Below are 18,621 nucleotides of genomic sequence, written 5' to 3' on the forward strand. Positions count from 1 at the left end.
ATTGTACTGTCTGTTGTATGTCTGGGTGATACTTCGCAGGGTTGGATGGATTTTCAACAAAATTAGTTCATTAGACCCATGTGGAAATACACATACAATTTTGTATTTTGGGGTTTTTACGAGTGTTTTTGCGGATTTGTTTTTTTTTTACCACTACTTTGTCCCTATTGATGGAACTTCACCAAATTTAGCATGAAGGTTTGTTGGGTCCACGAGGAGATACATTCAAATTTACTGTTTTACATTATGTGTTTTGTTGTTGTTTTTTAAATTATACATAAATGAAACATTTTTTATGTCCTAAGATAATATTTCATTAATCATGAATTTACATAACTTTCATCCAGGGTAAGGGTACTTTAGCTAGTACAAATAATGACTGCATCAAATTTGAAACTTGTTCATCGTTTACTTACATTTTTTGTACTAATTAAATACCTTTTTATCTTAAGAAATATTAAATAAGCGTGTTTTCTGCAAATTAGAAATATTTTTTCCTTTCTTCGTTTTTTGAACCTAGCTTTGAAAATATATACTTTGTAACTGCATAAGAAACTCTTAGCTATGTAAATGGCATAAGGTGTTTAACGAAAATAACGAGGATATGTACTGTACATAGCTTTATATATGTGTATGTGTGTGCACGAGTTTTTAATGTTTACGATTAATCATTTCCACTCGAACGAAAATTAAAAATACATCACATAACAAACTATTATTAATAGGTATACATATATATTACAATGAATGTTTTCTAAATCTAATATGGGTTGAGAAGTTTCTTCCTATATTATTTTCTTTAAAATATATAAGTATGATGGATATAAAGAGCATTAACTGTAAAAACTGGGTATATTAAACAGTAGAAACAAATCAATGAATGGAAGATAAATTACAAAAACCATTATTGATAAATTTCAAGACAACTTGAATGTTCTAAATTTAGAACTTGATTTATGATACAATAGGCCATTACATTTATTTTTGCCTTTTTTACTTGTTTTTAATTAAATTCTGTTGAATTATATAGTGAAACATAGATTATGAGAAATTATCAGCTTATGCTTCATTAATCAGCTTCATTAAACTTACAACATTTTTCATAGAGTAATATGTTATATTTTTTCTTATTGGAAGCATATTTGTTACTACGAAATGAAATTATTCATCATTTAATAATTTGATCTAGTCTCACATACGCTCCTACTAACACAGCGGTATGCCTGCGGATTTACAACGCTAGAAATCAGGTATGAATACACACGGGGGCAGAGCATCGTGTAACTTTGTGCTAACTATAAACGAACTGCTCTCAATGAGTTAAAAGGGCGTAAGTCTGGATGACAATAGCTCGTCTGATGACTATTTATTGAACTCTAAATCATGACTTACTTTAAGATCACTTTCATAAATTTGAAATTGCCTCAATTCGTTCTTCTTAAATATATACCAATCTTATTTTACAATCAGAATAAATGGTCCTGCTAAAATCTGACTCCTCGTTATCTCGTGAAGTTAACGTTAAGGTAAAATAACAACTTGAGAAACCAGTTATGTAACAGGCCTTTAGTAAAGTTGTTATATTTCCATCACGTTTTAATTATATACGTTTTAAAGCGTTGTATAATTGTTGTTAACCAATATTTTAAAAAGAGTTATGGAAACTTCACAGGTTCAATAGGATTCAAGAACTAAAACATAAGAATAACTCCAAAATCTTTTCTCTACCAATTTTGTGCAGCAACGTAAAAATATCGTTTGTTTGTGCCATAAACAATCAATGCTCTGACCACTGGAGCTAATCAAACCCCGGATGTCAGCGTTGTAAATTCGTAAACTTATCGTTGATTTAACGATGGGCAAGGGAAGAACCTCTAGGAAAAAAAAAGGGAAACTAATGAATGGAAAGCCTATAAAACACTTTATACAGGCTTAGGATGATAATTCATCAGGAATTCGTTTTTTATCATTATATTGTTATCAACGGTTGCAGTCTTTAATTTTAAACCCACTTTTGTATCTAAACGCTTTAATTAATTACTTTTATTATTTAAAACAAGATACTTAGATATTTAAAATTATATTTGATTTCCTGGAAGGACGTGGTTTTAAATTATAAAGTTAAATGCATTTCAGTTGCCAAGTAAACTTTTATAGTTTATTATAGTATGATTTTTATTATGATTATTGGTTTTAGATTATTGTTAAAGTATTTTGTTAAGTTATACCCTTATATTATGTTGTAACACTGAATGTTATGTTATTATTTTGGATAATATATCAGTATTTTAATGGCTTGAATTGAAAACTTATATCTGATAAAAAAACATTCAACTTCAGAAAAAATAAAAGTTTGATTAACTAATGTTTCGATTTATGTATTTGTCAATCTATAGTACAATGTAATACAAAAGGTGAGTGCATTTGATTTAAGATTAGGCTTAGTTATAATTACTTTTTGACATAAGCATATTTTTCATCAGTTGTACTTACGTTTTGTATAGAATTGTACCCTTGCGAATACAAAAGATGAAATATTGATATTTGAAAGTATTACTTCTTATTAAATGTTGTTAAACAAGAATCGAACAGATAACTAATATGTGAGCAAATTAAAGTAATTTTAAATGAATCTCAGTTAATGAACTACTGATTTCCCTTTTAACTTCTTATCATAAACTTTAAAAGAATAGAACATTCAGTACAAAACATTTTACAAAGTTCTTACTCAAAGATCAATTTATGCGAGTTTTGTTAAGCAGTGGAGTCGCTCAGAAAAAAAGAACACGACTTCTCTGAAACTAGAAATTATAAGAACATATTCCTTCAGAAGCTAGAAATGTGATGCCTTAGTAAGTAGGCATACAAATTCTGAAGAAATAAGAACCACAGTTTTTGAGAAAGTATGGAAGATAATTCATTAGGAACTAGGAGAATAATCTATTAAATTGACAAAGCATCTCAGGAGTTTATCCTAAACTTTAAATAGGAAATCAACTTACCATAGCTATAAAAATTTTAATTTAACAACTAGGAATATGATTTCCCTGAACCAAGTAGCACGATCCATTTTGAACTAACATACAATATCTGATACTGGTAGACTAAACTTTAATGAAATAAAAGCCAAATCTTTTAAAACTTAGGATCATACAGCTGTTCAGGATTTAAGTATAAAATATCTTAGAAAAAAATCAAATTTATTTTTCAAACAGAATGTGATACGTACGGATCCAAAAACACAATCCTATAGAAAACACAATTCAGGACTATAACGATTTAGGTGCTAGGACAACAAATGCTAAAAACTAAAATCACAATTCAATCTCTCAGAAAGTAGAGACAGTATTTTTCTGAAGTTATGAACACAATTCCTAAGGTTTAATTATCATATGCTCTCAATATTTAAGAGCAAAATCCTTCATTTATTAATATTACATTTACACGAAAGCTAGAAACACAATTCATTGTTTTAGCTTGGTAATAATCTTTTAAAACAGTCCTGTATGAGCTATGAAATACAGTTTTTCATATGTTAGACACATTTCTTAAGGGGTTGAGATCACAATCATCAAGTGCTTCGAGCATAATATCTCAGAAGCGAGGAACAGAGTACAGTGCCTTAGAAATGATAAACAGCTTTCTCAAGAGTGGCAAACATGAATCCTAAGGAGCTAGGAATATGTATCCTGAAGATATCTTAAATTACACCCTTTCAGTGCTAGGCTGCATTCTTTATATTTGTTTGTAACAGGTTTACTATTACACATTTATTTTAATATCGATGTTTGTTTCAGTTAAAAATATATATAGAAATATGTGTAACTTATACTGTTAAATGTGTATTGCGAAATTCCTGCCTATTCACTAAAGTTGTAGAAGATTTTGGAGTGTAAGAATCAGCAATGCACTATGTGTGTATATAAATACTAGTAATTGTCAGTGAGGTGTCAAATGAACATATGAGAATCTTGCTTAATGTTTATAAACCGACGGACCAAGAAACGGTTTATATTGTTAGTTTGCTATGGTTGGTATGCTATAAACCTCGGAAGCTACAACTGTGATTAACACTTATTAAACTGGAACTACAGCTACTTAACCAGGTACTTTTATAAACTTCGAAAATTATAAACCATTTAACTTCAGAGAATTAACTTCGAACTTTAGTATTTCGACAAAAACTTTAGATAACATTAGCGGTAAGAAACTCATATGTGTTCAGTTTGTTTGTTTATTTTTTAAATTTCGTACAAAGCTACACGAGGGCTATCTGCTGTGTTTACTGAGGGGAATCGAACGCCTGATTTTAATGTTGTAAATACGAAGACTTACCGTTGTCTCAGCGGGGGTCAAAATAAATTGAAGGCTTGTCCGAGATAAATTATAATACACAACGTTTTATTAAAGTAATATGAAGTTGTATTCATCTACTGGTAACGTAGTTTATGTGATTGTTGAGTGAATGCCAGTTAAGAAGATTTTTCGTGATTAGTTTGTTCATGTAAAAAAAACACATAAACAATTTTAGTTTCTAGAGAGTAAATGTTAATTGCAAATTAATTAACTAAGTAATTTTATGAATTATATTTTGTTACTTGTCTTTATTTATCTTCAGTTATGAAAGTAACAAATTTGTATCTAACTATATATATTTATATATTCTCCGTTTTTGAAACACTACCTTTATGTGCATATATAATACAGATTGATGATGTGATATGTCTAGCGCTGGCTTCAGCACGATAAATTCAGAGGTTTAATCAAACCTTTAGACAATTGGGAAGATCAAGAATATAATCGACTTTCAAAGAGTGTGACAGTCGATGTTTTTTTGACTGGTTGCTCATAGATGCCTTGTTTCATGAACTATGACATGCAGACTGCTATGATAACTCAAGATATGCTCAAACGTTACTACCTTACCCTTCTTTGTAGAAACCTTTAAGGTTCTGTGTTTGTATGAGGTAACTAAATTGTGCCAAATTTCCGCCTTTGATTCAACTCAATGTAGTTTAACGACTCTTCATTTTACATTGGGCCTGGCATGACCAAGCGCGTAAGGCGTGCGACTCGTAATCCGAGGGTCGCGGGTTCGCGTCCGCGTCGCGCCAAACATGCTCGCCCTCCCCGTCGTGGGGGCGTTATAATGTGACGGTCAATCCCACTATTCGTTGGTAAAAGAGTAGTCCAAGCGTTGGCGGTGGGTGGTGATAACTGCCTTCCCTCTAGTCTTACACTGCTAAATTAGGGACGGCTCGGTGCAGTGGGCTAACAACCTACTCACTTAAATACTGGTTGAAGAATCCGCAAGCGATTGCGGCCCTATGTTCCTCGATGAAATCTACTGGTGATAGTTAACTAATTAATTAACTTATTTTATATTGCAGGAAAATTGGTATGTCAGAAAATCTTTATTAAAGTTTTGGTAGTTCGTAGCTAATTGTAGAGTGTTCAGATTATTTGAATTAGCACAGTTTATTTTGTGTAGCATTAACAAAATGGTAAATTAGGGACTTTTCTCGTGCTAATTTTTGATATTTTCGTTATTATTTGTCATTGAATTTAGTTTAATCATCACGGTTTTTGCTACCAGTTATTATAATATTTTGATTGAATATTTCTTGATAGATTTACTTACCAAAGGGACTGGCAGGTATGATCAGATGATTAGGGCGCTCGACTCGTAATCTGAGGGTCACGACTTCGAATCCTCGTCACACTAAACATACTCGCTCATTCAGCCGTGGAAGCGTTATAAAGTGAGGGTCAATCCCACTTTTCGTTCGTAAAGAGTACCCCAAGAGTTGGCGGTGGGTGGTGATGACTAGCTGCCTTCTCTCTAGTCTTACACTACTAAATTAGGGACGACTAGCGCAGTTAGCCCTCGTATACCTTTGCTCGAAATTCAGACACAAACCAAAAAGGGGAATAAAAACGAAATGAAAACTAAAATAAAAATAAAGTTAAACACCATCTTAATTTGCAGTTGTTATGAAAGTGTATTGGTAAAAATAATCTAAACGGTCTTGGACATATATGTATTTACTTTGAATGTTTTGGTCTTTCTTAGATTTTAAACATTAATGTTTTCAATGAAGTCGTGCCAGCCTTTCAAATTGATTTCTTCCATCCAATGGCAACTTTCCAGAAACACGCAACTTTTTCATTAGCTGTCTGAAAATGGTTCGATGAGCTCACCAAATGTGATTAAAGCATTGACTAAACTAGTAGTATTCATTCACACTGATAGCCTGTTTATTGGTTCCAGTTTTCTTGGACATTTTGTTTTTATTCCGGATCTCATCTTATTCTGCTTTCAATGAGATTGAAAAAAATTTGGATTCACTTGTGGATTTAACACAATAAACACAATACTTCACCGACATTTTGGTGAAATACCTAAACTTAATTTGACATTTTCAAATTATTCGACAATGTTTAGCCTTTATGACTATTTTAATTCAATATTCTTAAGAAATGTAAACCACTCAATGCATTTTTTTAAGGTTTTGTTTGCTTTTCTTTGCTTGAAGCTTAGGATAACTAAACATGAATAACATTTCTTGTTACTAATAAAACACTGTTATTCTTGATGACAAGTTTGATTCATTCACGATGACGAGAAACCCGCTTGAAGTAAAAATGTATTCTAAAGATGGCTGGTAAGGTATTAAAACTTTAACTAAAATAAACTACAGAAAAACGTTTCGACATTCTTAGGTCATCTTCAGGGTAACTGACATACAAAGTAGGAAAACAAGTACAAACAAACGCAAAATCAAAGAAGCCATACTTATGCAAGAACAGAAACTAAAATTGAACCAATATAAAGGAATAAATTTATATCTATGCTAATTAATAACCTAACATCTAACTGCAACGCCCCTTACAATCCCGTACCCATTTACACTCTCGTCCCTAAGACATGCGTCCGGCAACGGTCAGTTGCGAACTGTCTTTGTTAACTTGAAGATGATCTAAGAAAATTGAAACGTTGTTCTGTACTTTATTTTAATTAAAATTTTAATACACATACCAGCCGTCTTTAAAATACATTTTTATTTATTGTTGTAAGTTGTTAGGTTTTGTGGTCAACGACAGATATTAATTTACTTACATACAAGTTTTTTCAACTGATCCATCTAGCTTGCGAATAGAATTATGAACACAGTTTCAAGTATGGTGCATCTGGAAACACCAGAAACTCAAAATTCGTTGCCATACTTGAGTTCAGCGATATTGAAAACGTACACTTAGATCTTCAACATTCCTGCGGATCTTTTTGGACATGTTTTAACCACCACCTCTGGATAGGAGGAGGAGATCGTCATATAGATGTGAACACCTTCCCAGGCTAACTAGAGTTCACCATAACGAAACTGGACTGTGTTCAAGTTGTGATACGTAAAGCTACTGACTACTATGAGGCGGACATCAGTGTATATACTTGTTTGTAATTCTAACCATTTCTTATGACACTTTTATTTTAACGTTACGAAGACATGCTAGTTGATTAAAAGCGGAAAATGATATTTAAATATATAATTAATTTAAATTCACCGTTATCTGTTAGATAAGCAACAGTGTTACAACATGCTAATAATATGAATTGCTCCCGGTCGCACCAAACATGCTCGCCCTCCCAGCCGTGGGGCGTTATAATGTCACAGTTAATCCCACTATTCGTTGGTAAAAGAGTAGGCGGTGGGTGGTGATGACTAGCTTCCTTCCCTCTAGTCTTACACTGCTAAATTAGGGACGGCTAGCGCAGACAGCCCTCGAGTAGTTTTGCGCGAAATTCATAAACAAACAAACAAACAAACAATTTCAATTGCCCATCGCATAGAAAATAAGCAACAATGTTGCAACATGCTATTCCTTAGAAATTTCCATCTGGTTAATGTATGATATCTGGCAAAAAAGTAAACAACATAATAAATATGTAATTGCATTTTTAAGTAGTTTTTCGGATATGTCATATTACTCTAAGAAAGGCAGTGTAAATTTACCATAATATTTTTGCACTATTGCCGCCTGATGAGAGAAATATAACATTTTGTCGCCAGTTCTCAGTATTGAGATACTGTCTGGTAATATAGTGTCACTACTATGATGTCATCGAGTGGATTAATGGTAACTAGTGCGATGTCTTAGAGGGTAACTTTCCGGTTGATCAATGGTAAATCTGAGAACTTAGAAACTAAAATTCGTAATTCGATTACCTTCTGTGGACAGAACGCAGATAGCCCATTATGTAGCTTTGTCCTAGAAATAAACCTAGCGTTAAAGAGCAGCAACATTAAAAACACCTATGTTAATAGGGTGTGTGTATTATATATATATAAAATAAACAGTAGACTTAATAAATGGTTGATGGTTGGGAGCTATAATAGTTTGTTTAGATACCTGGATAGGACGTTTCATACTAGTATAATTCATCTCTAATTCAACTTATAAGTCAGTGCTTTCTATCATATTGGAGGTTGGAATGCTAACTTCAAGAAGTACGTTTTCAAGCTACTTACTCCCAAATGGTAAAACCATGTTTTCTTATTCTTATTTTTATTTCAATTAATTTGTCTTCTCTAATTTGGAAAGCAGGTACCTTCCCACAACTGTCTGCAGACAGTGAAGGGTGATATAGATATGGGACGGTGTGGACTTAAGCACCCATATCTCGCTATCCTAATTTCTATTTCTCTATATGTTGTTACTCTTTTATTCCTTATGTGAGACTGGCGAATGAAGGTTAAGACTGATAGCCATTACACCGCAATGTGTATTCTACTTCCGCAGTCACCTCCAAAATCTATGGTACATTTTATAATCCCATATATCTTATACGTTGGGATGTTTTCAGTTACTGCGGCGTTTTTATTTAATATTTTCTTGTTCCGGCTTGTTTTTTAGGTTAAAACAAACTAATATAATTAGTTGTAGGTTTGTATTTGCTTATTTATCTTCATTAAAATGTATTAATTTTCACTAATATATATCTATATATATATACATTCACAAGCATAAACTTGAAGTAGTATTGGATCAAACTTTACTTACACTGACAGCTCGAGTGGCAAGTATTCGTAAGTGATTATACAGAACTGTCTTCTTCATGATTAACACGGATAGGTAATATAACGTTTCAACCTAAGCATAATGACCTGTCCCTAAATGTTTAGAATTCTCTACTTGAAAATAGATTGAAAATAAATACATAACTATTATGCTAGGAGAGATAAAGCATCATATTCTTTAGACAACAACTCATTTTATAAATGTGATTTCTTATACAAACTACCATTTTTGTTTTCATTTATAACTCAAAACCGAAAAGAAGAAAACAATATAGTTGTAACACGTGCGTAAGTTCTATCATTAAACAATTTACAACAATAATTACACGACGATTTGATGTTTAACTTTTCTGTGATACTCTTGACAGTATGTGTTGTTTATTTTGTTTAGAGGTTAACAATAATTCGATGTCAGCAACCCAGTTTATGAAGATATCCACTCTACCTGAGAAGGACGAAACAGTTGTCCAACTGGCTGACCTTAGCAATGATACTGGTAACGATTCCGCAGTGCTTCTTAACGTAGGAGCTAAAGAACATGACTCTATCAATGTCTTGGATCTTAGGACAAATTGGTTGTCGATGTAAGTATATTCTACAATAAAAACTAAGAAAATTCCCAAGTCACTGAGGATGAAAAACACACCTGAAAACTTCTACATTATCAGTAACATTGTACTGAAACGCACTCTTAATAGCAACCGTCTCGTGTAGTTCTCATTGTAGTGTGAGCAGAACGATTTGATATAGAACACATTCAGTCACAAGGACAGCTCACAAGTAAATTGCATTACGTTTTGATTTACTTTCTTTTTCGTTTGTAACAATAATTTTGATTCACGTGTGGGTATGATCTAATAGTAGGTGATAAAATTATCTTTAAAAAGTTTGAAAATTAGAAAGGTAAAATCACAAGTTTTTGTTTTTGGACTTGCATTATCACAGTTATGACACATGAATTCTTACAAATATTTTTACATTCATGTAGTCCCTCGCTGGGACAGCGGTAAGTCTACGGATTTACAATACTAACATTAGGGATTCGATTCCCTCGGTGGACTCAGCAGATAGCCCGATGTGACGTTACTATAAGAAAACAACGATTCGGTGTTTCTAAGATTTTTTTTGTAAATACTGACCTAATGACCTACTCCTTTTTTTTTCAAAGCCATTTTCGTCAAACCTTAAATTGTAAAAGTACGATGATTATATCATATTGTAGCTAGCTTAATGCACGAATATAAAACTAACCTAAATCTCTTCAGCTAACTGTACTTCGTGATATATCATCAATATTAGGGTTGAAAATATTATCAATTGTGACAGCACTCAGTCATGAATTTGTGCATTCTAATCATTATAGATACTAGCTAAGGATACACACTGATAAATCAAAAATATTTGTAAATAACAGACAATTCTAGATAATAGTATAGTTTTGAATGTACTTACTGATTAAGTGTATTTTGTTAAAAGTTTCAGTTGAAAAAACATTTATCTAAAAATACCCATTGTCTTTACAGTTAAATATTGTGTACTAAGATCAAAACATTATATCCGTTCTAAAACCCGGCATGGCCATGGGGTTAGGGAGCTCTACTCGTAATCTGAAAGTCGTGGGTTCGAATTCCTACTACTCTAAACACGTTTGCCCTTTCATCCGTGGAGACATTACTGTATGAGGGTCAATCCCATTATTTATTGGTAAAAAAGTAGCTCAAGGGTTGGTGATGAGTTAGCTGCCTTCCCTTTAGACTTACACTGCTAAATTAGGGACTACTAATGCAGATATCCCTTGTGTAGCTTTGCGCGAAATTAAAACAAACAAACTGTTCTTAACACTAATCTATCTTGATGTAAACTGTAATAAAATAATGCTAGATAATATTCCTCATCATTTGTTATTAAATAGTTAATGACCTCATTAGACGTTATGTGCATATTCTGCTTTGTGGAAGGTAATAATTGATTCGTTTAACTGATTAAGTATTTGTATTTTTAAATTCAAAGCTATACTAAATTAAAAATGTGCCCTATTTCTTGGTCTTTTTATCCCTTTTCTCGGGTAAAAAAAGTTGTCCAAGCACGTCTTGGGATAGTTCCCGGTTATTACACAAAAAATTACTGTAACCGAATCAGCCAATTGGTGTTGGATACTAACAGAAACAAACATAATGGATCACTTTTATAATAATATTAACTTTATGGTGTATTGATTTATGAATTGTGTACGCCTTGTCCATTTTATTTCGCGTGTTTTATTAAATATTTCAAAACATACTCGCGTGTGTGTTTTTTCATTGCAAAGCCACATCGAGCTATCTGCTGTGTCCTCCAAGGGGGATAGAACCCTTGATTTTAGCGATGTTAATCCGTAGACAAATGTACTCACAGTTGGTTGTTATGAATGATAAAAATTTGCTACGGTCTGATACAAAAAACAAACTGATAACGTATATATGTAAAAACGGCTCGTTTGGGTTGAGAAAATGTCGACAAAAGTGGGTTTTCTCGACATCACAAACTCATAACTTGTGAAAATATTCTAAACTTTTAATTAAAACAGCGAGTCATATTAAAGTTATTTTCATTATGAATAATTAGCATTTAAAATTAATGTTTTTTAATCATGCTTTCAACCAGTTGTTTTCTAAGAAAACAAGCCAGTGAGCTTGTATAAGACTATCAGCGTCAGTGTGACAAAAACAATTAAAAGCAAAGAAAATGTCTCTTATCGAAATTCATATTTCACTCAAAATTACAAAATTTTAAAAGCATTCTATGTTTGAATTAGAGAAAGAAATATTATGAAGTTTTGAATCCCCGTCACACCAAAAATACTCGCTCTTTCAGCCGTGGGGGCGTTATAATGTGACAACCAAACAACCAATCCCACTATTCGTTGGTAAAAGAGTAGTCCAAGAGTTGGCGGTGGGTGGTGATGACTAACTGCTTTCCCTCTAGTCTTACACTGCTAAATTTGCGCGAAATCCAAAACGAAAACAAAGTATTATAAAGGTTTCAAATAAAATAATTATACCTTGATTGTTTTGATTATCTTTCTTTTGATTTCCGTTAATAGACGATTTAGGTGAGAGATTTTAATCGTCTAAAAGCATCTATAATTTGCAGAGTATGTTACAGTTAAGGGAAGTCAGGGGAAACGTAACCATGGTGTTAACGCGTCAAGAAATCTGTACCAGAGAACGCAACCACAGTTTTTCCCAGCTAGCTAATTAGACTTTACTAAACGGATTTATAGTTTAAGACACTGTGATCCATGCAGGTCAATAAAATGACTTGATCTGAATAAGAAAACTATCCAAAATGAGACCTTGGAATACACAACCATTACTTTTAGAATAACAACAAAAATAAAAATCAAGAGATGACAACGTCGTTAACATTTGTAAAACAAAATATTGTTTTAACAGGTTAACGACAAATTGAAAACCAAATGCCTCTCCAGCAAATACGTAATTTCGAAATACATGGTATCTCTATTAATGTCATATCGCAGACGAAATCATTGTTTCATGCTCTATATTCGAGATCAAACATATATTTTTTCAATATTACAAAATCTATATGCTATAAAAACTCAAAATGTTATTGATTTTAATGAGAACAGAACAATTTTTCGTGTAAAAATAGTGTCGTAAGAAGGTTTTGGTTTTATTATTTTTGCCGCAAGGTAATGAATTGTTTAGATATCCTGTTGTGAACCGCATAAAATATTTATTAACTGGGAACTAAAACTTCTTTGAAGCTAACATAATTTTTAAAATAATTAATTCTTGGATGAAAACAAAACAAAGGCTATAAGCAGTTCTTGTGTTTGTATATAAAAAAACGAGTGTTTTATTTATTCATTAAACGTTGTAGTATATGACAAGAGCACAACCTTTGTCGTATTAAACCAAAGATGTTAGAGAAAGTACTTATGCGTTATTATTTACTTATGCATTATTATTTACTCTTTCAACATAGTAATAGAATATATTTTCAGCTTTTTCAAATCTCGAAAACTGGATATTAAGATTTTCACTTACAGACACCCTATCTTCATTGGATTCGTGATTAATTTTAGAATTTTCTCATTAAGAATACGGGACCTACCTTATTTCATTTTTACTCACGCAAAGTAGAATAATTGGTTCTTCGTCGCATACACGCACAAATAGAATGCTAACGTACCAGTCTTTAATAAAAAATATTTGATCACGAAATAAAGTTTTTTCATATATTTCTTGAATTTGTGCTGCTTAGTGAGGAGTAAAATATATAAAATATAATTTTTAGTCTTTAAGATTTCTCGAACTGCAATTAAACTTGAGTTAAAAGAGTATGAGTAATTCAGAAGAAAAAAATGTAGTATTTTGTCACTTTTAAACAACAGTTTATTTCTTTTTATATCTTACCTTAATTACAAATATAAACTTCGACATATAATTGAACCAATAGAGAAAAACAACAACATACATTTCCTTGATAGAAAGAGAGCGATAGTAAAACGGAATAAAACTAAAACTGAGAGATAATTTGTTTGTTTTTGAATTTCGCACAAAACTACTCGAGAACTATCTGTGCTAGTCGTCCCTAATTTAGCAGTGTAAGACAAGAGGGAAGGCAGCTAGTCATCACCACCCACCGCCAACTCTTGGGCTACTCTTTTACCAACGAATAGTGGGATTGATCGTCACATTATAACGCCCCACGGCTGAAAGGGCGAGCATATTTGTCGCGATGGGGATGCGAACCCACGACTCTCAGATTACGAGTCGCACGCTTTAACACACTTGGCCATGCCGGGCCGAGAGATAATTAATGAATATTTTCCCATCAGAGATGACTCTACTAGCGGCCATGCTTGCGATAAGAAAGTATGTGGAGACTTGTGGCTCAGTCAGCTCAGTTCGCCCTCTACATGTGAAAGTGTAAAACTTCCATCCTGTGGCTCCGATAATCGAAACGAATATTCTTTTTCTGATGTTTTTAGTGACTCAGAAAACGAAAGAGACATTAATAGGTGAGCTATAAATACTAGAAACGACTTTACTCAAAATTGTAGAACTACACTAGAAATTAACTTCTAAATATTTACTTACCGAAAAAGAAGAAAAAAAACTAATTTCATCCATAGAAGCAGGTGAAGAAGTTATTATGTCTTTAAATGAAAACAATACATTTTTAGCAAGATTGAGCAATATGTATTTATTATGTGTCTTTTCTTATATATTCTGCATACGGTTGATAACCATGTGTTAATTGTAATTGATTCTTAATAAACTTGAACTATAACGTGAGCACCGAGTGTCAAATGCCTTTGGCATATTTTGAATATTATGTGTTAGTTAATTATCTTTGTCAGATTTGTTCTATTACATTTCGGTTTTCTCATTTAAAGCGATACGGAAGAAGAAGTGGGCATTGACGACTTCTCACGTGGACTTCAAATATTTTTCAATGCTGCAGCTCAAAGAAAGCATGAAAGACGGAACAAATCTTTAGAGGGCGCTCAAATGGGAATGGAAAACAGAGTTATGGCAGCAGCCACCTATAAGAAAAACTACAGGTTTTAATAATAATATATTTGTTTTTGTTTTTCTTAATGGTTGAAATGTACAATACATTATCGAAAAGAAACAATTAAACTCATAAAGTTGATGGTAGAGGTACACTGGACGAAAAGTGTAGTCTTGTTATCTCATTAGATAGGTTTGAATTTAGAGCAAAGCTACGAGAGGGCTAACTACGCTAGCAGTATATAATTTAGTAGTGAAAGACTAGAAGGAAGGCAGCTGGTCATTACCACCCACCACTAACTCTTGGGCAACTCTTTACCAACGAATAAGAAAGACCGTCACATATTTTGCGTTCCCACGGCTGAAAGAGCTAGCACGTTTGGTGGGACAAGGACATGAACCCGTGACCTTCAGACTGCGAGTCGAACGCTCAAAACATCTGTCCATGCTGGGGCCTTTCTCATCAGATAGACTGAACGTGTAAAATTAAAGTTTGAGATATATGTAAACGTAAACATGTCTTTTTAAATCAGAAGCAATTTGAAAAAAGTCAACTTAAGACTAAGAAGCTAAAAAAAAAATATAAAGGTGTGTAGAGGAAAATTTTGTTGGGTTGTTTTTAAGCGCAAAGATACAATATGGTGGTGTGTGCAGAGATATCGAAATCCAATTTTTAGCATCATTGGTTTACAGACCTTCTGCTGAGCCGCTAATAGGGATGAAAGAAAGAGACATAAACATATGTATCATAATCCTTTTCATAGTACGTATAGAACAACTATTTAAATATTTTATAGAATATCTCCGCTGTTTAACATGTCGTCAAAATAACTCTAACAGTAAGCGGTTACAATCTTCGTATGTTATTTGTACGCCATTTTCATTCGAATAGTTCTCTGATGGGTCAGCATTAAGTTTATGGACTTACAGAGATAACATGCGGGGTTCTATTTCCCTCAAAGGGCCTATTGTGTAGCTTTTCGCTAAAACACACAAACATTAGAGCATATGAATAAAATAATCAAAAAGAAAAATTTCCAGTTTAAACTTACAGACTTTTAAATTTTGTAAGTATCGTTACTTAACTAAGATAATAAATATTCTAACTGATTAAACTAAAGAAAGGTTTCGTTTGACGTCATATCCGTTAGTAGTATTATCTTGAACAGAAATACTGTACAACTAATTAAGCACATGATTTTGTTTTTTATTTTGTTTTTTCTTATTTCGTGCAAAGCTACACGAGAGCTATCTGCGCTATCAGTTCCTAATTTAACAGTGTAAGACTAGAGAGAAGGCAGCTTGTCATCACCACCCACCGCCAACTCTTGGGCTACCCTTTTACCAACGAATAGTGGGATTCACCGTAACATTATAACGCCCCACGGCTGAAAGGATGATCATGTTTGGTGCGACGGGAATTCGAACCCGCGACCCTCAAATTACGAGTCGAACGCCTTAACCCATTTGGCCATGTCGGGTCCAGCACATGATCTAAACACTACAGTAGTTAGTGAAAAAGGAATCGAAATGGAGCGCGATGAATTACTGGGACATTGTCAGTGTCAATGACATTTTGGCTTATACTAAAAATATTTCCAATTCAGTTAAAAGAAAAAAGAATAATTAATTATAAAAACAAAGTATTTATAGCAACCTCATAAACAAGTTGCTGTTAGCGCCATTTTATTTTTGTAAATATGTTATTTTTTTCTCGTTTATATTTTTCATACGGTTGCACACCTATGTCTTTTACAGAAATAATAAAACAATAGCTGCAATATCTTTCATAAAAACATTGTTTTCTTCAGGATACCAGGATCGAAAATAGTCTCGTTGATGTTACTGTCAGTTAGGAAGAAGTACAGAAAGTGTGGGTTGGGTAACTTTCTCCTCAAGGTGCGTTCAGAACTTACGAGATTTTCAGTTGATGATAGTTTATTAGTTTTATTAATTCAGTAACAATTTGGTAGATTGTAACATGACTGTTTTTATTTTTAACGACCTTGTGAGATTAGGCTTTGTGAAATAATCCACTTTTGTTGTTCAAAGAAATACTTAATTTATCTAATAGACTTCCTGTTGATTCTGAAACAAAATAACGATATAATAATGATTTTTCAATATTAAATAATAGTAAATAATGTTTTATCAGACTCATCAGGGTAAACCGAGAGAACATATAAAAAACGCACAATTAGGCTTATAGTAAGTAACGTTTTATGAGAACCTATAGAACATGTAAGAAAAGTGCATGATTTAAACTTAGAGTGACATTTCATCAGTTTTCAGATTACATCAATAAAATATTCAAAACATGTATGATAAAAAATTATAGCAGGTGGCACTTCATCAGGTGAAATTAATATTACACACAGAATAGACACAAATAAATAAATGATCCAAGATTATAATAATAGCTGTCATTTTATCAGGGTAACTTCATTAAATCCACAGAACAAACAAAAATATATATAATCCAAAGTAATAATAGCTGCCATTTTATTAGGTTAGGCTGATTTAACCCATAGGATAAACAAAAATATATAATTCAAGGTTATAATAGCTGTCATTTTATCAGGTTAGGTTGTTTTAACGCATATAACAGACAAAAGTATATATAATATATGGTTTTATGCAGTTTTAGCTTATAATAAATATTGAATCAAATTCCTAGCTCAAACTATTATCAAAGCAATAAAGTACTTTACACTCTAAAAATATTTTAGTGCTATTTCCTAGTAAGTAAAAATGCTCAAGTTATAAATAACTATTTTGAACAGACACACACACTCGGCAAAAAATATCTGCGTCTAAATTCATGTGTAAAGCTGAAATTTAATTCCGTTAGGAATACGAACAAATTCATGTCTTTGTTTACATGTAAAGTGTTTATTACCTCGCTTTCTCTACTGTTTTTTCTCTTTGAAAACCTAATTGTTTTATTTTCATATATCTGCTTTGTAAATAAACAAATACTTTACAAATCATAGACTCACAATTTTCTGTCGTCTTATTCTTAATACGTTTGTCGATTTTTGAAAGATGTTATTGTTTCTCAGAAGTTGAAAAGTCCTTCGGTCGTGGGTCCTTATGATGCTCTGGTTGTTAGGGCTGACAACTCAGCAGTACAGTTTTTCTGCAAAACTGGTTTTACTGATGACGTCATACTCAACAGCAAGTTCAGGTAAGATTGGTGTTTTTTTTTAAATAGTTGTGCCGAAAACATAAGAGTGTGAGTGAGTGTATTTCCAAACTTAGAAGATGCCAGTAATGAATTCATAGCGCAAAACTTAAGAGATGCCATTATTAAGTCTGTATTACCATAATTAAAATATATACCACTAACGAGTTTATCTTACGACACTCATAGAGATGTCACTAGTTAATCTGTATTGCTACATATAAAATATTCCACCAATGCATTTATACAGTTTTCTACGCATTAAGAGAACTTTCAAAGGCTAAGTTACCATTCGCTTAAGTTGCAACATCAAACAGAAGGCCACACGCACAACAGGATGGCAAGAATCGTTACTAAGGCTTAGAATTGAAAAGTATTCATTGTTACAGCTCGTATCTGCGCATATGCGTAGTTGTAAAACAATAAATATTATTTTCATTGTTTCTTTAGAGAGGTGGACGAAACGTGGAACGGCTGTACGTTGATGACCTACCTTCCACCTTTTGATGGTAAGTGAACCAATTAGGTTCTTTTTTAAAATAATTTACTATTATTCTTCAGGAGGATATATATATGTATACATCCTACTGAATATAATATCTATTTAAACACTAGCATAATAATTATTCTCTTTTAGGTCACTACCCACCTCTTCCAGGAATCACAGAATGGAACAGACCTGAAGCAATGGCAGCCATGGAGAATGAAATTGAAAAGTGGCACGTTATTAAATTTTCATTTATATCGTTTCATTCTGACGTCATTATTTACGTATAATAATGTCATCAATCATCCTTCTTCAGTACAAAGCGGTTTAACAGTGAAAACGAGAATA

The 18,621-nt window shown here is 32.6% G+C and overlaps 1 protein-coding gene across 1 annotated transcript in view; it reads left to right on the forward strand.

Annotated features, from left to right (window-relative positions):
• Positions 1 to 18,563, forward strand: part of LOC143248137 (uncharacterized) — a 41,152-nt gene extending 22,589 nt beyond the window's left edge. Inside the window, exons 4-10 of the mRNA XM_076496570.1 lie at positions 9,469 to 9,661; positions 13,924 to 14,106; positions 14,485 to 14,652; positions 16,414 to 16,501; positions 17,665 to 17,789; positions 18,237 to 18,295; positions 18,424 to 18,563. Of these exons, the coding sequence (XP_076352685.1) occupies positions 9,469 to 9,661; positions 13,924 to 14,106; positions 14,485 to 14,652; positions 16,414 to 16,501; positions 17,665 to 17,789; positions 18,237 to 18,295; positions 18,424 to 18,563 (956 nt within the window). The remainder of the gene's footprint in view (positions 1 to 9,468; positions 9,662 to 13,923; positions 14,107 to 14,484; positions 14,653 to 16,413; positions 16,502 to 17,664; positions 17,790 to 18,236; positions 18,296 to 18,423) is intronic.
• Positions 18,564 to 18,621: the final 58 nt, after the last annotated feature.

This window comes from Tachypleus tridentatus, chromosome 4 (genome assembly GCF_004210375.1).
Source record: "Tachypleus tridentatus isolate NWPU-2018 chromosome 4, ASM421037v1, whole genome shotgun sequence".
Lineage (NCBI taxonomy): Eukaryota > Metazoa > Arthropoda > Merostomata > Xiphosura > Limulidae > Tachypleus > Tachypleus tridentatus.